Source organism: Sinocyclocheilus grahami, unplaced genomic scaffold, assembly GCF_001515645.1.
Source record: "Sinocyclocheilus grahami isolate Dianchi unplaced genomic scaffold, SAMN03320097.WGS_v1.1 scaffold476.1, whole genome shotgun sequence".
Taxonomy (NCBI): domain Eukaryota; kingdom Metazoa; phylum Chordata; class Actinopteri; order Cypriniformes; family Cyprinidae; genus Sinocyclocheilus; species Sinocyclocheilus grahami.
Window position 1 is genome coordinate 175,427 of NW_015505655.1, and position 21,612 is coordinate 197,038.

General features: G+C 36.3%; 2 protein-coding genes across 2 annotated transcripts; one reads left to right on the top strand and one right to left on the bottom strand.

Annotated features, from left to right (window-relative positions):
* Positions 1-9,715: 9,715 nt before the first annotated feature.
* On the bottom strand, positions 9,716-11,043 carry LOC107553620 (NAD(P)(+)--arginine ADP-ribosyltransferase 2-like). Its single transcript, XM_016235908.1, has 3 exons — positions 10,996-11,043; positions 10,748-10,852; positions 9,716-10,672 (listed from the first exon to the last, which is right to left on the bottom strand). The coding sequence occupies exons 2-3, from the start codon at positions 10,796-10,798 to the stop codon at positions 9,716-9,718; spliced, it is 1,008 nt and encodes a 335-aa protein (XP_016091394.1). The 5' UTR covers positions 10,799-10,852; positions 10,996-11,043.
* Positions 11,044-20,396: 9,353 nt separating this feature from the next.
* LOC107553622 (erythroblast NAD(P)(+)--arginine ADP-ribosyltransferase-like) lies at positions 20,397-21,227 on the top strand. The gene is made up of 2 exons (XM_016235909.1): positions 20,397-20,447; positions 20,523-21,227. The coding sequence occupies exons 1-2, from the start codon at positions 20,397-20,399 to the stop codon at positions 21,225-21,227; spliced, it is 756 nt and encodes a 251-aa protein (XP_016091395.1).
* The last annotated feature ends 385 nt before the right edge of the window (positions 21,228-21,612 follow it).

The window sequence follows — 21,612 nt, forward strand, 5'->3', positions numbered from 1 at the left end:
AATCTAACTCTTTTAAATATTACAGTTAGTATAGAAAAATACTATACATACATTTATAGGTGAAGTCAAACTCTGTGACGTCAAACTTCCCTGTGCAAAGGATCATGGGGGCCTGAAGTGTCCATCAGTTGTACCCTTCGAAATCCTTCATTCCGAAAGGTCCTTTGAGGTGGCCAGTTTTGAGCACTTCGTTTTGGAACAACCCTTCAATAAAGTGCCCTTCGGAGGGCGATATATCCCGTTTGGAACGCAACGACAGTTGAAGCAAATGTGCCGAATTGTGTCAAGGCTTTACTGACTAAGCTTTTGAATGGTATAGTGTATAATGTTACAAAAGCTTTTTATTTCACATAAATACTGATCTTTGGATCCTTCTATTCATCAAAGAACCCAGAAAAAATTTACTCAACTGTTTTAAATATTGATAATAATAATAATAATAATAATAATAATTAAAAAAGGTTTCTTGAGCAGCATATTAGAATGATTTCTGAAGGATGTGACACTGAAGACTGGAGTAATGATGCTGAAAATTCAGCTTGGATCACAGCAATCATTTTAAAATATATTCAAATAGAAAGCAGTTATTTTAAATAGTAAAAATATTTCACAACATTACTGCTTATGCTGTACTTTGAATCAAATAAATTCAGGTTTGGTAAGCAGAAGAGACTTCTTTATAAAACATTAAAAATCTTACTGTTAAAAAACTGTTGACTGGTAGGTTATATAGATTACAGAAATGTTATATTGTAATGTTATATATATATATAACATTTCTGTCCCCCTCACTTCTGAAATGATGGCTATGCCCCTGGTTTGAAATAATCACGTATATAGTGTTTTGTTGACCTTTTTAGTTTAACCCCAAACTTACCTGAGGATACTGTTCTCTCTTGTTGTCAGATTATGTTTTTCTTTTTCTTATTTTTCAGGAGCTCAGAAGCAACGAGAGGAGAAGATCACAGCCAGACAACAATTCAAACTAAGAGATGAGGAAAGTGGCTTTTGTGTATCACAAATGTCATCTTGACGCATGTAGTGCATTTAAAATGTTTAGCTTACTTTGGCCCAACTCCAAGAACCCTCTTAAATTCAGAAAACCCGCCTGGATATTTAGAAAGAATGCAATCCTTTATGAAATTGTTCAGGAATGAGATGTAAAGATTCTGATGTGATGTGACAGAACCAAAACAAACCGCTTTGTTCAGAACAAAAGTGGTTAAAAGTGGCTTCTAGACCATTTATTACAAACTTCACTAGCTAAAACTGAAGTGGAATTTGAATTTTTGGTGGCGCTATAGGTTTGGAGAAACTGACACCAAATTTGGTCAGATGATTTTTCAATATTCATACTAGAACACAAGCTTACCTGTCCTAGAGCAGCTAAAATGAGAAGAAGAGCTTCAATGATCAGCAGCATCTTGATTCAGTCGAATCCCTCAGATGATTTATTTATTTATTTATTGCCAAACACCCTAGTTGTTTGGATTTTTGCTTGATTTGGTGAATTGTGAATTTTCAGATCTAGTGAAGAACAGCTGCTGAAAGACAACCAGAGACACAGGGCTTAACAAATACTTCATATGTATATCACTTCAGTAAGAACATGCACATAGATTTGCCCAATGACCTTGACCTTGTACTTTACCCCCAAACTTACCTTAAAAGATTCAGAGTTTTCTTTTTGCTGTTTTTCAGGAGCTCAAGAGCAACGGAGAGAACATCTGAAAAGTCAGTCACACACAGCCAGACAACAAACAGATGTCAAGGCTGAAGTTGCTTTTTATATTGCTAATAATGTGTGTGTGTTTTCTGAAATATAACAGCTGAAGTGTGATCTTGTTGCATTCAGCTCTGCTAAACTGTTGAGCTCATCTAGTGCAACACTTGTGAAGGTATGCGTGTGGTTTCACACTGGACTAACAAAGTCTAAAAAAAACATTACACTTCAAGCAATTCTGACTCTATGAAAGTTACAGCTGGAAGACATTATCAGAATTAAACAAAAGAAATACAAATTACATTATTCCCAGTCCCAGCCTCCATCTCTTCTGCCCTGTCAATTCCTGTATCATCTCTACTATCTCCATCTCAAAAAAGGCCTTACAAATAATATTTACAAATTTTGTATAAGACTATGAATGTCCTGCAAAACATGTGGAAACACTTAAAACAGAAGTTATCAACCAAAGCTGGCAATTTAGCAACTTTGTGAATAAATAGTGACTTTTATTCCTTTTAAAATGATTAGTAATAAATCAAGTGACTTTTTGGATTGCTAGTTAACGCTAGGTCAGTCACTATATATCATACTCGTTTCGTTTCGACAGAAAATATGTAAATAACAATAGCTTTATTTGACATTCACTTACATATTATTAAAATACAGTGCATGACATCATCTAGCAACATTTAATGACTTTTTGAGCAGGCTTTAGATACTTTGCATAGTTCACTGAGTCGTTGTTTCCCAAAATTATAGTTCCAATGAACATTTGCACATAGCTTCACAAAATTCTGTGGTTGGAACGACACCTCTTGACCTGTGGTTAGAAGCATCTTGTTTGCATGACATGTGGACTTTATAAATCCTTACCTTGAGCAAAATAAGCAAGCTGACATTCAGTACAATCTATACAGTTCTATAAGTTCTACAATCTATAAGTTCCTGGTTAAATACCGTAATTTCATTAACTGATATAATGTTAATATACCAACCTTATTGAAGTACTGAAATCTGTTTTGTACCTTTGTAATACACTGATAACCACCAAATGCAGGCGGTGATGAGAAAGTCACATGATGAACCAAAGCCCATCACAAGCAGTTTTTAAATAATAACATATATAGAAGGTGCACAGTGTCATTCACACAAACACTAAACACCATCATGGTAACACACATGACACTGAAATAATGCAATAAACATTCATTTAACAACATTAGGTGTAACACACAACCCTAATATACAAAACTGATAAGAAAAAACTAAGAAGAAACCGTTATTTCAACAAAAAAACATCAAATTTGAAATGTAATGCAGGGAATTCTGGGAATGTCAATTTACGGTTATTCACTGTAAATTATACAGTCTCCAAAAACTGCATACTACCGTAAAATTTATGTCCAATACATGTAATGTCCGATACAGTTTTTCACCGTATATAGTAGGGGAATTTACCGTTAACCGTTTAACAGGATTTTACGGTATCATTTTTACAGTCTTTTACCATTAAATTCACGGTCATTTTTTACAGTGTAGCTTTAATTTCTAATATATGTGACCCTGGGGCACAACACCAGTTTTAAGTCGCAGGGGTATATTTGTAGCAATAGCCAAAAATACATTGTATGGGTCAAAATTATTTATTTTTCTTTTATGCCAAAAATCATTAGGATATTAAGTAACAATCATGTTCCATGAATATATTTAGTAAATTTCTTACTGTAAATATACCAAAACTTAATTTTTGATTAGTAATATGCATTGCTAAGAACTTCATCTGGACAACTTTAAAGGTGATTTTCTCAGTATTTAGATTTTTTGCACCCTCAGATTCCAGATTTCCAAAAAGTTGCATCTCGGCCAAATATTGTCCTATCCTAACAAACCATACATCAATGGAAAGCTTATTTATTCAGCTTTCAGTATATAAGTTCAGTGTATAAATCTCAGTTCTCAAATCTCGAAATATTGACCCTTATGACTGGTTTTGTGGTCCAGGGTCACATTTACAAATTTCATTTATGTCTTTTAGTTTGTCAAGAAATGCGAGCGCCCAGTCAGATATATTTAGGTTTTCTGAGAAGCTTTGCGTCTGGATATGAAACAAGCATTTGGTTTCCCTTTTAGGCTCTTTGCTCCTGATTTCAATGCTTAATATCTCAGCACCTCTTACTTTCTGTACTTCTTTCTCTGAACTTTGTCGTATTACAATTGCTATTTTGTTGAAGTTGCCTTTTTATTTAGCTAATAATGTGTGTGTGTTCTGAGCTGAAGTGTGATCTGCTGAAGTGTTATCTTTTAGCTCAACGAAACTGTTGAGCTCATCATAATGCAATACTTGTGAAGGTCTGTGTGTGGTTTCACTCGGTATGAACTCTGAGTTCCTGGCTAGACATGTAAAAACAACCTTTACATGCCTTGTTAGTAGTTGTAGTTGTAATTCAAGCAGTTTTGGCTCTATTAAAGTTACAGATGCGATACAGATTCTGAATTAAACAAATGAAATATAAAGAAAACTATGTGGTTCAAAAGTTGTAGGCTATAAGATCATGAAGCCACCTTTCTTTATTGGACAAAAGCATACGTATTTGTGCTTTTAAAATAAAAACTTGTGAAACTTGCTAATTTGACAATATATTACTCATTCTGATAAGAAAGACATCATATATTTAGGCCATGGTTAAGTTAAAGGGATAGTTCACCCAAAAATAATGTAAAAGTAATGGCTACCACTAACCGTTTGGTTACCCACATTCTTTGAAATATCCTCTTTTATGTTCAACAGAAGATAGAAATTCATAAATGACAGTAAATGACAGAATGTTCGATTCTGGGTGAACTACCTCTTTAAATGTCAGAAGTCATGTATACCCTTTGACCAGTGGGTGGTGCTGTAACATACTAGAACACAAGCTTACCTGTCCTAGAGCAGCTGAAATGAGAAGAAGAGCTTCAATGATCAGCAGCATCTCGACTCAGTCGAATCCCTCAGATGATCTAGTGAAGAGCAGATGCCGAAAACAACCTATAAACAAACGCAGTGCAATTAAACCTGCGACATTCACTGATGGAAGCATTATATTGACTTTTACTTTAAGCCCAAACGTACCTGAGAATACTGGTGTCTGTTTTTGTCAGATTCTGTTTTCAGTATTTTTCCGGAGTTCAGGAGCAACAATGAGATTAGAAGATCAGAAGAGTCACAGTCAGACGACAATGACTCTTCAACCCAAGAGATGGGGAAGTTGCTGTTTTATATCACTGATAATGTGTGCGTGTGTTGTGGGATATAACAGCTGAAGTGTGTTAAACAAACTGTTGAGCTCATCATAATGCAACTCTTGTGAAGGGGCAGCAACAATACTACAGCGAGAATAAAAGTTACGCCTTCTTTCTTTGCATGAACATTTGGGCGGCGTTATGCAAATCTTCCCACATAGTGACGTAAATATGTGGGGGCGTGTTAGAACGAGCCGTTTTAGTTAGGCGTGGCAGACTCTTAACTTTTATAAAGAATATCTCTTTGGATTTGAGACTTTAGTCTTTGCAACTTTACAGATCTTCTTTATGCACCAAGAGCTTGTAACTCTCCAAAGAGAAAGGAAAAATTTAAATCGCATCATATGACCCCTTTAAGGAATTTTAAGGAAGGAATTTCTTATCGAAATTACTGTAAAAAAAAGATTCCACCTATTTAAATTTTAAAACTTAAGTTCAGTTGCTGTCTTAAAGTTTTAAGTAATCAGCTTGGTTGTAAAAGTCATTTAAATTTAAATTACATTAAACTATGGTGGCCGAGAGAGCTCTACGCGCTGCACCTTCAGAAAACACATGCAAACAGAAAAAGCACCAGCAAATTAAGAAAACATCTTTATCAGTTTGACAGCACATGTGCTGCAAATCAAATAAAGAAACGCGCTGCAAATGCTCACAACCAGAGCCGGATTTACCTCTTTTCGTGACATAGGCAAAACTAAATTTTTGGGCCCCCCTTCCCTATTAATATAATAGGCCTAATATTACCACCCAAGCAAACAAAAATATTTCTTAATCAGTGGAAACCATTACAGTGTTTTCTATCGCAATAAGCGCTTGCGTTCAGTCAATAAAAATCGATTGTAGTTCTTAATTTGTTTGAGAACTGAGAAAGACATTCCATTAATAGGTGCGGCGAAGTGGCCACATAACCACTTCGGGAGTGCATTATTTCGCTAATAATTTTACCAGCCTGGAGTCACAATCACACATCAATTGTTCAGATGATTTGTTTCAAGACATTTGACATGTTTCTGTCCTGAAATCTCGTGTGTTGAACTAGCTAATTTTTTACGCACCTCATCCCAAACCTTCCATTGCAAATTCCAAAACGTCATTTTAATAATAGCGAATCTTTAAGTTGAACTGCTTCAAGAACCTCGCTACTGAGAAATGTCTGTACTGTGTCTGTGTGTACGCCTGTGAGAGAGAACGGGAGAAAGAAAGCGTGATTTCCATACATAAAAAAAGGTTGAAGACATGGAAATAGTTTGTCATTTTTACCCTATTGTTTGTTATATTTATTTGCTCAATATCTTCTGGGGTTTTAGTTCTTTTACTGTTGTAGATAGCCCATAGTATAACAAAAATATGATATATCTCTTCATTGTGTTTGGGCCCCACTGGATGAGCAAGCATAGGCACGTGAATCATATGATCAGGATGTTAAAAAAAACACAAATCTCACCTTTCAGAGCAAACATTGATAAATATGTCCCAGCCATGTTCATCACTTTCCAGTTCCCTTAAACATTTCTGATGTGGTCTGTGCCTATTTGCAGCGCGTTTGTTTATTTGGTTGTGTTGTGAGCATTTGCAGTGCGTGTGTTGTCAAATTGAAGAAGATGTTTTCTTAATTTGCAGCTGTTTTTTCATTTGCAATGCATTGAGCTCTCTCGGCCACGGTATTAGACCAACTTAAAAAATCAAGTTGAATTTCATATAACATAAAAAAGTTTGAACAAAAATGTAACCTTATTTTGATGAGTTAAAGTAACATAAAACATAATTCTATGGATTAATGGTAATAATTTTTAGGCTACTTTAGAGCATTAAAGATGAGTATTTCAACTGACATGGGTACAACTGGAACAAATGTACTTCTTGACTAATTATGGAAAATATTAACTTTGTTGGTATTGATCTTAATTTATTTTGTAGACAAATAAATGAAACATGCGTGTTCTAGCTGTACTACAACCACAACAAATGTGCAGAATCTACAAATGAACTGGTTAGATGGTAAACACTTACAAACAAAATAAACGAAATGTTAAATTTAGTAAAGGATGAGACATTATACAGAAAGCAATCATAATGATCATTCTTCAGTATTCATGTCTGTAATATGTATACTAGAACACAAGCTTACCTGTCCTAGAGCAGCTGAAATGAGAAGAAGAGCTTCAATGATCAGCAGCATCTTGATTCAGTCGAATCCCTCAGATGATCTAGTAGATCTAGTGAAGAGCAGATGATGAAAGACAAGAAACACAACAGCATTTTACAAAGAATAAATATATGACTCCAATAGGAATATGTACACAATAAACCTGTGTTCACCACATCTGACATAATACACTTTTAAATTTATGGTATTTTCTGTTGAATAGCAAATTCATATCATATAATCACTTAAACAGTATATATGTTCACTGATATACTGAGTCTGACCTTTTCATTTAACAAAGAATATTTTTGTCAAATGACACATCAAGGAAGTAATATTTCTCTGTTGTGTCTGAGGAGGTAGCCTATGGAAGCGTAAATGAAAATAAATATATACAAAATTAAGAAATCTATAGAAAATACCTCCAGAGAACTGAGAAACAAATATTTTCTATTTGGAGCAGAAATCAGTTTTCACTTAGTACAGTGGGTCTATGAAATGTGGGACAGTTACGGCGTACCACTTCTGCAATATTGTATGCACAAAAATTTATTTAATTTGCTTTGATACATCTATAAATAGCTGATGTGTAATCGTGATGCATCTAGATCATCTAAAATGTTTTGCTCATCTAAGATAAAGTGATCAAAATGACTGACAAGGATAACCTGATCAACCAGTCGATATACTATGGACGTCACTGCCATAATCGAATCGTTAGCAACAAAGAAACATAAAGTCAGTGTCTATTTTTAGTTATAAAGATCATCGTCAGTCATTAATCCATTTTTTATATTTCATCAACATTCACTATTTGGTTGGTCCACCAAAATTCAAACTAATAACTGGAATCTTAAAAATAAGTTGTATGGGTTATGGTTAGGATTCTAACATATGTGCTCATTTTATTGTCTTCACACAGTCGTTACGGGCAAGAAAAGCCACCAAAGCAGTCACATGCTTTAAACTTTCCATAAACAATAGCTGATATGATGTTTCAGAAAGCATCATTTACTGGGTCATGTCAGATGGATTTCCTGCAAAACATATGGAAAGCTATAAGGTATAATTTTAGTAAGCCACACAAACAGTTGCTCTTGAAACCTCTCAAGCAGGTATCACAATGGAAAGATGTATCGCATGTTTTATTTTTGACTAAATGGTCCCTTATGAAGGAATCCTCATGCACATTCACAAAAGTTTGCTCATTCAGTTATTACAAATTTTCAGGACACTGTTTTATTTTGCATTCCTCTCCCAGGACCTTTACATCCATGCCATATCCAGTCAGATGTACTTAGATTTTCTGAATGTTTGCAGCTGGATGTGAAACTGCACTCATGCAAAATCTATTTTTAAATAAACAAGTGGTTCCCTTTAGGCTGATATCCAGCTTTATATCTCAACGCTTCTGTATTTCACTGAATTTAAACGTTGATACTTTTCGTAAAAATATTATTTATTTTACTTCACTGTCTCTGAAGTCCTACATGTCTGCTGATTTTTTGTGCATCACCATTTTTTGTTTTGAAGAAATCCCAGTATACCCCCATGTAAATGCTTAAAAGCAGAAGTTTCTGTTCTTGAACCCCTTTGACTACAGACATAATCTTGGAGTCATTAGAAATCTAACATTTTGCTCCTCAAGCCTCAGAACTGCTCTTAGTGACGAGTATCATCACTGGAGATTTTAGTATTGTAACAATTGGCATGTAAAAGTGGTTCAATGTAAAAGTTTCAATTTGGGCATTTTATATTGGCTCTGCCGGTGGATATAACTGTGCATAACTGTCAAGCAAAAGCCACCTTATTTCTGTAGGTCACCACTGGGGTGAAGAGTGGAGATTTGCTCAGTTTGAGGGCAGATACAAACTCTCCACCTGCACATTCAGTTATATCCAGAGCACAATTCAGAATTGAAGAACTGTCTCCCTTTCAAATTTACCACAATACAGGAAGTTGAATCAGTAATTTAGCAATTCTCAGTTCAATTCAAGTTCAAGAGCCACTGCAGAGGCTCATTTTTTCCCCAAACACAATGTTATGCAATATTGTAGAAATATCTTCCAGCAATGTCAACCTTAGCATGCTTTATATTTCAGTTTGTGACACAAAACGGTTATGCATAACTGAAGAAATTAATCAGAGAAACATAATCTGTCTGATTCAAAGCATTTAACACTGCATTTAGTCCAAAAACAAGTTAAATAGCAAAAAGAAGCTTTTTATTAGCAGTTTATTGAAGAATCTTCATCTGACCAGCACAAATTCAACAAATATCAAAGCAAAGGCAATGGAAAATAACTACTTCACAACAATGTCCTCTGATGTTATAAGATTAAAATGAAGACATTTCGTATCTCTAACTTACTTGTGGAGACAATACTGGACACAACATTACAGTAACAGAAAAATAATAGAAAATAAAAAGCAATAAGTAAATAACTATATGTGAGCGAGTAGATAGAAAGATCCTTAAAGCTTTCAATTATGTATTATGAAAATCATGCAAGGAAGTAAAGTTAAAATACTCAACATACATTTTGAAGTATTACTGTAGCTCAAACTCTACAGCAGCAGCGTCGTTTCTGACCACTATGACCGCCGGTGTGAGTTCCTCCATCAGTGAGATTGAGTCGGTGTACGAGCATCTGACTCTGTCCTAGACAAACACATGGTCGGCCTATAAACCGACTGTTTATATGGCCTTGACTGGCCATTAGCTTTCGATAAAAGCATCTGCAAAACGCAGAAGTGTTAAATGTTGATGTATTTTTAAGGAACTTGGTTGGTTTCTTGAAAGCCACTGCACAGTTCAGGTCACTTCTTTTCCCAGAGCTTTCCAACCTGTACACAGTATCACACCAGAGATTTCTATGATATTTTCTCGTTTTGACAGCAGTGACTTTAAACTTCTCATATGGAGGAATCAGCACCTCTTTCTGTTCAGGATACTTTGAGTATTTGATAACATCAGCACCTTCACAAGTTTTGATTTCAAAACAAGATTTATTTCCAAAATCTTGTGCTACTTTACGTTCAAGAGACGATGATGTAAATGAGCCGAAACGAACCTTTTTGCCTGTAACATTTTGATAAAATTCAACTGTAGTACCACGATACGTTGACTTGCATTTCTTCTGTGTTTCAGTCAATATCTTTATCGCATCGGTTAACAAAAAGTGAAGTGAATACCATTTAAATGCCTGGTTTGTGTAGTTTTGCTTACCGTTACGAACAGCCGTATTAAAATTGCGGTATATGTTAGAATTAAGGTTGGTGTACACGTAAATGGCGATTGAATGATTCCTTGTCAAGTTATCTTCTGGTGCTGTGGCATTCACTTCACCTTCTTGCCAAGCATTTCTAAAATCAGTTGAGTTATTGATTTCCTTCTCTAGATATTTTGTCTTCACCAGATGTGCCATTTTCACTGTACAGCCATCATATTGATCATCAACTGAATTCGGTGCCATATCCAATGGATATATCTTTCTTGCAGCAGCAGCTCTGTGATCCTGCAGCAACAGGAATCATAATGATCAATCATCAGTATTCAGGTATGTAATATTCATACTAGAACACAAGCTTACCTGTCCTAGAGCAGCTAAAATGAGAAGAAGAGCTTCAATGATCAGCAGCATCTTGATTCAGTCGAATCCCTCAGATGATCTAATAGATCTAGTAAAGAGCAGATGCTGAAAGATAACCAGAGACACAAGTTTAATTTACAATAGAGTAATGACAGTTAAGATAAAACATAACACAAAAACACTTAAGAGGAATGAAGAATGTTGTGTCACTTAAACTTGTTATGTTCACTGATGGACACAAAACTTACCTGAGAATACTCTTGTCTTTCTGTCGGCTTCAGGAGCAACAACGAGAGGAGAAGATCAGAAAAGTCAGTCACTCATAGCCAAACAACAACAGCAGTCTGAGAGATGAGGAAGTTTTCCCTTGTTTTTTTAACATTGCTTGTGTGTGTGTATTGGGGGAAGTCGTGGCCTAATGGTTAGAGCGTTGGACTTGTAACCTAAAGGTTGTGGGTTCGAGTCTCGTACCAGCAGGGATTGTAGGTGGGGGGAGTGAATGTACAGCGCTCTCTCCCACCTTCAATACCACGACTGAGGTGCCCTTGAGCAAGGCACCGAACCCCCAACTGCTCCCCGCAGCATATATGGCTGCCCACTGCTCCAGGTGTGTGTTCACGGTGTGTGTTCACTGCTGTGTGTGTGTGCACTTGGATGGGTTAAATGCAGAGCACTAATTCCAAGTATGGGCCACATGTCACTTCACTTCACATTCTGAGCCTCCAACATTAGAAAAATTAGCACAGGAGACAAAAGACCATTTTTTCAATCCGTTCTTAATCACAATAGTCCAATAAATGCTGCCTGTCCAATACTTCTGTGTGTATCTTTTTTCTGCTATCAATGAGAGACATTTGCTGTCAATATACTTACTCAAAAGGCATGGGAATTTAGCATCATCAAATTATATTTGAATGGATGTCAGTGGAGGAGAGACTTCATAACACTGCCTTTCATGAGGAAACATGTGGCAACATTTCTATAAAATATTACCTTGCTTCTTTCCTTTACCCTACTACAATATCTACTTACGTTGGACAACATTGTACGGTTATTTGAAATGTTCATGAGACTGCTGTTTTTCTTTTGTCATTTCACTCTCAGGTCTTCATTTACCAATTTCTTTTTTTTTTGCCAGATATATTTAGGTTTTTGGAGAAGCTTTGCATCTGGATGTGAAACTGCACTTGTGCATATAAACACATTTCATTACACCAAATAATGTTCTTTTTAGCAGCATCATATGACCCCTTTAAACAAACAAGCATTTGGTTCCCTTTAGATTTCACATTTCAGTCCTTCATTTTACTTTCTGTAAAACCTTGATACTCCCTTTAAAAATTTTATTTTCAGTATCTGAAAATAACTTCTCAGTATCAGAATGAGGATACTCAGAATATTTAGTCAAATCAACACCTTCCGAAGTGCAGATTTCAAAACAAGTTTTATTCAAAATCCTTTGCTTCTCTATGATCAAAAAAAGGATGCAAATGAGCCAAGATGAACCTCTGGGTACAGAACTTTTCTAACATCATATTTATCTTTTGTACCAGTTGACATGCCTCTTTTACTTTACCTCCAAAATTACCTGAGGATATGTTTGTCTTTTTGTGAGGTTCTTCAGGTGCTTGAGAGTAATGATGGAAAATATCAGAAAAGAGTCAAATGACAACAGTAGTATTTAAAAATATCTATGAAAGATTGAAAAAAAAAATCTAACTTTCATGTAACTTCAGACAAATTTAAAATGATTAAATATATTAATTCTACTGTCAAGACCTCTTTAACCATCTATTATTCCATAATCATGGATATATTTAAATATTCTGATAATATTTTCATCTTGTTATGAAATGTCTCCAGGTTACGCATGTAACCCTACACTCTAAAAAGAGATGGTTCTTTAAAGATTCTTTACATGCATTATTGGTTTTAATTAGAACCATAGCATTCTGAAGAACCCTTTTATGCTGAAATGGTTCTTTGTGTTAGAGTTTAGGGTTCTCTATTCCCGCCCTTTTGTTTTTCAAATCTGTAACTGTCAAAGCACCTCAGTACTGATTTTCTGGAGTTCAGTGATCCAACTACACAGACTGTCAACACACTCTCAACGGGTAAATTATGTCATTCCTAAATTTAAATACTAATTTAACTTTAAAATTGTAACTGGTTTCCAAACAAACATGTTCTTATTTTTTGTTATTTTTTATAAACACTATCCCATGACTTTATATTACTTTTAACATTGTGAAGTGCTCACATACTACTTCAGGCCTTCATAAACAATTTTCACATAAACAAATGAAAGGAGACAAGCTGTATAACTAAACTTATAACTTAAACAATTGTGCATTTCAGATGCTGTCACATCCTACAACCTCATCATCTGCAGAGAGAAACTGCCATTCAATCCCACCAAAATATACATAATGATTAACTTAAAGGCATCATAGAGATCAGAGGACTCATAAGCAATAGAAATGGCATCCACTATCCACCGGCTGAGGGTATGTTTTGTAGCAGGAAGACCTCTCTTAGGGGGACCGTAGTACACGAGCAGTTGGTCCGCCCTTCTCCACAGGGCAGCTCTGTGGATATATGTGTCCAGTGCGAGGCTTCTGCTGGTCAGAGGGACATAACCCGCTCGAGGGTAAAGGAAAGCTTTAGCCAGACCAGGCGCAAAGTCTAGGTAGGAAGGGGCCACTGAGAGGGCCTGCAGATCCCCAACTCTCTTTAGAGAAGATATCACCAGAAGGAAGGTAGTTTTTATAGTGAGATGGTGATCAGAGATCTCCTCAATAGGCTTGAATGAAGGCTTGCAGAGAGCTTCTAACACCACAGCCAGGTCCCATGGGGGGGACACGAGATTGTACCGGAGGCCTCAGCCTCAGCGCACCGCGGAGGAAGCGTGTAACTAGGGGATGTCTGCCCACTGACTGGCCACCAAGAGGGGCGTGGTAGGCCGCAATGGCCGCCACGTAGACCTTCAGGGTGGAGTGGGTCAACCCTGCGGAGAAACGGGCCTGCAGGAACTTCAGTACTGTAACAACTGGGCAGTTAACTGGGTCGAGCTGGCGGTCTCCGCACCAAGAAGTGAAAAGCTTCCACTTCAAGGCGTACAGTTTCCTCATGGAGGGAGCTCTGGATTGGAGGATGGTCTCAACAACTTCAGTTGAGAGACTGGAAGCTACGAGTTGTGCCCCCTCAGAGGCCACACCCACAGCTTCCACAGCTCCGGGAGAGGGTGAAAAAATCGAATCTCCCAAGAGATTCCGCCTCGGTGTGGAGGTCGGGAAAGAACGGCAGTATTGGCGGCCTAGACCGCAGAAAGCGTTCATCCAGCTTGCTTTTCTGCGGTTCAGCCCATTTCTTGGCAGGCCAATCGATGTTCAACTTGGCCACAGTGCGAGTAACCACCTCCAATAGCTCCTCATACTGGGGCAAATGAGGGGACGAATCCTCATCGACGCCCTCCACGTCAACCTCCTCGGAAGAAGACAGGCGGAACGTAGGGTCTGCTTTAGACATAATGGAGCTTATCAGTGGGACAAACAACACTAACACACAAAAACACTTTTATAGCTTCCTGGTTGCTACGTCACCCACAACATGACGTCTTGCCCATCCATTAGACTGATTACACACGTGATTCAGAGCATGGTGACTCTGAAGGCGTTCCCATAGCATTTTCCAACACAGCTCGAGTTCCTGAAGAGGAACTGCACTTTCATATTCTCAAACAAACATGTGTTTGGTTCCCTTGAGACTTCTTCTATCTCTGCTTATCTCGAGTTCAGGCTGGTGGTCTTTTCCCACTCCGGTTCCCTTTTAATCTCTTTACTCTGTTTCCTGTCTCATTTCAAACCGCCCTATCAAATTAAGCCAGAAAGGCCAAGAATTTAAAATAATTTCTTTTATCAGAACTTTACTGTTTCTGATATGATTCATTGATTCTGCTGAACAAATTTTCTGTATGATATAACAAATGCTAAAAAGCAAAAGTTTCTATTCTTGAACACCTTTGACACAATTTTGGACTCTTTTGAAAGGTAACATTTCACTCCTCAAGCATCAGAGAACAATGAAGACTAAAAACTCTGGAAATGTCAGTTTTGTAATGCTGACCAGGAAGAATGTCTGTTATACAATATAAGTGGGACTCCAGTATTGCATGGTTCAGGTCACTTATTTTCCTTACAGGTGTCAGATAAGAAAAACGGATACAAATGAGCCATAACGGACATATTGATATATGCCGATTTTAAACCACAATCATTGAATTTCCATTTCCACAGACTTTAATCTTCTTCAATTACACTTCTGTGTCTGGAGGAATATCATTCATTGTCTGAGACACAAATGTTTCCAGTTAATTCTGAATGTTAAGATTATGTATTTCTGTTTTTAAATGATAATAGTTCCTAAAATTGTTTTATTGCTTCAATCCTGATAATTCTGCAAGTGTAAACTGAATAGTGAAATCACATGCCTGTTAGAATATGAATACATTTCATGAAATTGATTACAGAGATGTTTTTTTTTCTAAAAATGTTAGAAAGTCCTAGACAAAACAATAGTTGGCGGTCAAGCACACACTCTTAAGCACACTCTCATACTTTAACTAAGTATGCAGTACTAAGTATTGAAAGTATTTCTCTGTGGTCTCTGATTTGTGCACAATATACACTTTTCAGGAAAATTGCATCATTACATCATGTTTCATTATGCTTGTATTTGGTCAGTGGCATACATTAAGTCCCTCATATACTGTATAACAGATGCTCTTACAAACAAAATTACATATCTTTTATTTTTCTTCTTTCCATTTCATTGTCCCTCTCTGAGGCTTGAAGAGTGAAGTGTTTGCTTTCAAAAGAATCAAGATCGTGTCTGTAGTCAAAGGGGTTCAAGAACTAGTATTTATATTTGGCCACATCATGTTTGTGAATTTGATCCACATGAGAAGGGTAAATCTAGGACTTTCTATTTACTTTTTGTATTTATGTACTCTTTTTGTTTTCTACAGTTCTTTGCCAGCTTGCAGAATGAGAATGATGAAAAACTGTACTGCTTCATGTAGTGATGGGTCATTTGGTAATTTCTTATCACACATGACGTCTCAGAACACACACACCTTAGATCCAATATAAAAAGCCAACTTTCTCATCTCAGTTTGAATTTCACCGTTGTCGTCTGGCTGTAAGCAACTACATCTTCAGATCTTCTCTTGCTATTGAACACCTTAAACTACAAAAACAAAACTCAGAATCTGACAAGAGACAACAATATCCTCAGGTAAGTTTGGGTTAAAGTAAAAGGTCAATATATCACATTCATCAGTGAACATTGCAGGTTTAATTTTGAAATAATTTTGCTATCTTCCTTAAAATACCACAGATTTAAAACTGTATTACATGTACAATGTAAGACATTGTGGTGAACACAGTTTTGTTATGCAACATATTCCTATTGGAGTCATACATCTAGTATTTGTGAAATGCTGTTTTGTTTCTGCTTGTTTTCAGCATCTGTTCTTCTCTATTTCTACTAGATCATCTGAGGGATTTGACTGAATCAAGATGCTGCTGATCATTGAAGCTCTTCTCATTTTAGCTGCTCTAGGACAGGTAAGCTTCTGTTCTAGTATGAATATTACAGACATGAATGCTGATGATTGATCATCATGATTCCTGTTGCTGCAGGATCACAGAACTACTGTTGAAGGGAAGATAGTTCCACTGGATATGGCACCGAATTCAGCTGATGATCAATATAAGGGCTGTAGAGTGAACATGGCAAATCTGGTGGAGACAGAATATCTAAATAAGGAAATAGCAGCATTTAAAACGTTTTGGCAAAGAGGTGCAGACTATGTCAGTGAACCAAAAGATCACTTGAAAAATAATAATTTAATCGCCATTTATGTGTACACTGATTATGGTGTATATGATGATTTAAAATACGCTGTTTATAATGATAAAGAAAAATACAACAGAAGCGATACAGATTCTGAAGAGACTACAAAATAAATGCTATGATACTTATCGTGGTACAAAAGATACATACATATATGATGATAAGGACAAAGAGGTTTGCTTTGGCTATTTTACATCCTCCTCTCTTGATCGTAGCAGAACTAAATTTTTTGGAACTAAAACTTGTTTTGAAATCCACACGTGTGAAGGTGCTGATATTACAACATATTCTAAGCTTCCTCATGAGAATGAGGTGCTTATTCCTCCATACGAGAAGTTTAAAGTCACTGCGGTCAAGAACAGAGCAGATCAGCCTGATCTCTGGTGTGAAACGGTGTTCACTTTGAAAAGCTCTGGAAAAACAAGTGAGCTGAACTGTGCAGTGGCACCTAAGGATACAGCCAAACTTTAAATCTACATTCATTTTAAAAGATGCTTGAATTATAAATATAAGATATGATAGCTTGATTCATCAATGTTATAAAATGTTTAAAGCAAATAAAAATCAGCCTTCATATTACGATGAAGTTTAGCAATTTTCAAATGCAACTCTGTACAATAATTTGGGACATGTCAAAATACAGCTAGAACCCTGGTTTTGTGATTTTGTTATTTTATAGCGTTTCTCGCTCAAAAATGAGAATTCAGCTATCATTTATGAATTCCAAACCTGTATGCACTCAAAAAGAAGAAGAATTCTGCTGCTTGTTCAATATACTTGATTAAAACAAGTTGATGCAACACAATTCAATGTAATTTCATTATGTTCAGCCAATGTATAAGACATCACTCCTAAAAGTCTTTGTATAATCCAGTTATCAATGCACTCTCTTCACGTTAAAATACTGTCTATATGAAAAGCAGGACCAACCTTCTGGATGAGAAGATATTAATGTAGGTGTTGATATGAATGTCACAGCTAGTTATACGAGGGAGATTCATGTGTATTATGTTGGCCAGTCTCTGAATTTCATGGCATCTGTGTAAAAGGCAACATATAAAGCACATAAACATGTTCAGCCCTCTCCCCGAGAAGGGTATAACTGCAGCCTGGACATCTCCAAATGGGGGCGGGAACTCCAAAACGGGGTGGTAGCTCCAAAATAGGGCGTGGCTTCCTCCCATTGACAGACAGGCACATGACACGCAAGCACAATTTTTTCCCCAATCCACTTCAGTGCAAACTCTGCCCCACTGCTGATTCTAAAGATTTTATTGGTTGTGTCAATTAAAGTGTTGATTTCCTACACTATGCTACAAAAAAATAAACGCTAATGCTTAAACCTACCCCACACCTGGCCCTAACCTTAACCAGTGAAATTGACTGCACGGCGGGATTGGCGCTGAATAGCGTGGTAAAGAAAGTTGCAGTTCAGGAGATAAACAGCTGTGCGCCACATTTTCGGCAAAGGGCTTTCTCCAGGAGACTCGGGAAAGCACGTATCCAGTGAGTCCACAACATTAGCAGATTTGGCATAAGCATGCATACGTTTAACACTCTCAGATTTCGAGATGTCATCCACCTCCATTCTGACGTCCCACCGCAATTCTAGAATCCAAACACGTGCTGTAGCCTATCCAGTGAATAGTCGTTGTCGAAAAGAGGAAAAAGCTCTCAAAGATATATACAAACTCACTAATCACAGTACAATAAATATATGGAGAGCATAAAGTGTATAAAATCAACGCATTAAAAAAAAAATGAAGTCTTCGGGGAGGAGGAAAATCAAGTTTTGCACAAAATTCAAGTAAGAGCAAAGAAAACGTGACCTACACCGACGCCATCTTGAAGACGCCTACAGCTCGAGTTCCTGAAGAGGAACTGCACTTTCATATCCTCAAACAAACATGTGTTTGGTTCCCTTGAGACTTCTTCTATCTCTGCTTATCTCGAGTTCAGGCTGGTGGTCTTTTCCCACTCCGGTTCCCTTTTACTCTCTTTACTCTGTTTCCTGTCTCATTTCAAACCGCCCTATCAAATTAAGCCAGAAAGGCCAAGAATTTAAAATACTTTCTTTTATCAGAACTTTACTGTTTCTGATATGATTCATTGATTCTGCTGAACAAATTCTCTGTATGATGTAACAAATGCTAAAAAGCAAACGTTTCTGTTTGGACACAATTTTGGACTCTTTTGAAAGGTAACACTTCACTCCTCAAGCATCAGAGAGCAATGAAAAATAAAAACTCTGGAAATGTCAGTTTTGTAATGCTGACCAGGAAGAATGTCTGTTATACAATATAAGTGGGACTCCAGTATTGCATGGTTCAGGTCACTTATTTTCCTTACAGGTGTCAGATAAGAAAAAAGGATACAAATGAGCCATAACGGACATATTGATATATGCCGATTTTAAACCACAATCATTTAATTTCCATTTCCACAGACTTTAATATTCTTCTATTACACTTTTGTGTCTGGAGGAATATCATTCATTGTCTGAGACACAAATGTTTCCAGTTAATTCTGAATGCTAAGATGATGTATTTCTGTTTTTAAATGATAATAGTTCCTAAAACTGTTTTATTGCTTCAATCCGGATAATTCTGCAAGTGTAAACTGAATAGTGAAATCACATGCCTGTTAGAATATGAATACATTTCATGAAATTGATTACAGAGATGTTTTTTTTTTCTAAAAATGTTAGAAAGTCCTAGACAAAACAATAGTTGGCGGTCAAGCACACACTCTTAAGCACACTCTCATACTTTAAGTATGCAGTACTAAGTATTGCAACAAGTATTTCTCCGTGGTCTCTGATTTGTGCACAATATACACTTTCAGGAAAATTGCATCATTACATCATGTTTCATTATGCTTGTATTTGGTCAGTGGCATACGTTAAGTCCGTCATAAACTGTATAACAGATGCTCTTACAAACAAAAAAAATACATGTCTTTATTTTTCTTCTTTCCATTTCATTGTCCCTCTCTGAGGCTTGAGCAGTGAAGTGTTTGCTTTCAAAAGAATCAAGATCGTGTCTGTAGTCAAAGGGGTTCAAGAACTAGTATTTATATTTGGCCACATCATGTTTGTGAATTTGATCCACATGAGAAGGGTAAATCTAGGACTTTCTATTGATTTTATATGATTATTTATGTACTAATGTATGTACTTTTTGTTTTCTACAGTTCTTTGCCAGCTTGCAGAATGAGAATGATGAAAAACTGTACTGCTTCATGTAGTGATGGGTCATTTGGTAATTTCTTATCACACATGACGTCTCAGAACACACACACCTTAGATCCAATATAAAAAGCCAACTTTCTCATCTCAGTTTGAAGATCACTTTTGTCATCTCGCTGTAAGCATCTACATCTTCAGATCTTCTCTTGCTATTGAACACCTTAAACTACAAAAACAAAACTCAGAATCTGACAAGAGACAACAATATCCTCAGGTAAGTTTGGGTTAAAGTAAAAGATCAATATATCAAATTCATCAGTGAACATTGCGGGTTTAATTTTGAAATAATTTTGCTATTTTCCTTAAAATACCACAGATTTAAAACTATATTACATGTACTATGTAAGACATTGTGGTGAACACAACATATTCCTATTGGAGTCATACATCTAGCATTTGTGAAATGCTGTTTTGTTTTTAATTATCTTTCAGTAGCTGTTCTTCACTAGATCTACTAGATAATCTGAGGGATTCGACTGAGTCAAGATGCTGCTGATCATTGAAGCTCTTCTTCTCATTTTAGCTGCTCTAGGACAGGTAAGCTTGTGTTCTAGTATGAATATTACAGACCTGAATACTGATGATTGATCATTATGATTCCTGTTGCTGCAGGATTGCAGAGCTGCTGGTGCAGGATATCCATTGGATATGGCACTGAATTCAGTTGATGACCAATATGACGGTTGTAAAGAGACAATGAAACACCTGGAAAATCTAGGGAAGGAAATGTTTCTCAATGACCTTAATTTGGATTATCAAGAAGGTGAAAAAAATGCAAAGAAACCAGAAGATAACTTGAAAAAGATTAATTCGGTTTCCATTTATATGTACACTAACAATAATTCTGATGTATATCGTGATTTCAATAATGCTGTTCGTAGTGAGAAACAAAAATACAAAAAGGGACCATTCAAATGGTATTCACTTCACTTTCTGTTAACAGATGCGATACAGATTCTGAAGAAAACACAAAATAAATGCTATTTAACTTATCGTGGTACTAATGTTGAACTTGGTAAAGATGTTCTCAACAAAGAGATTCGTTTGGGTTCATTCACATCCTCCTCTCTTAATCGTAAAGTAGCACAAGATTTTGGAACTAAATCTTGTTTTGAAATTGAAACTTGTGAAGGTGCTGATGTGATCAAATACTCGAAGTATCCTGACCAGAAAGAGGTGCTGATTCCTCCATATGAGACGTTTAAAGTCACTGCTGTCAAGAAAAGAGCAGATCAGAAAGATCCATGGTGTGACACTGTGTACATATTGAAGAAAACTGGGAGAAAAAGTTACCTGAACTGTCGTGTTGATAAGTGATAGATGAGAAAAGTGGTGCAAGTAGTCATTCATTACATTTCTTCAGATTGAAAGTTGATTCCATTATAATTATAACATTTGATGGCTTGATTAATTCTGAATGCTTATCAATCTTTGCAAGTTTTGAGTAAATCAACAATAAAGCTTTGTACTGTGATATGGGGTAACAGTTAGCAATAATCTATTTCTGTTTTTGAAAAATAACACTTTTGTGCAGGAATTGGTAATATGCTGTATTTCCCAAAAAATAATTGTCTTTACCAGTTTTTACATGTAACTTCTGCAACTTCTGTCAAAAGCAGGCGTTTTAACTACATGAATAAATTATATGAAACGCATATATGTATGTATATTCTCTACTGTGCTGTCCCTATCTTCTGATTTT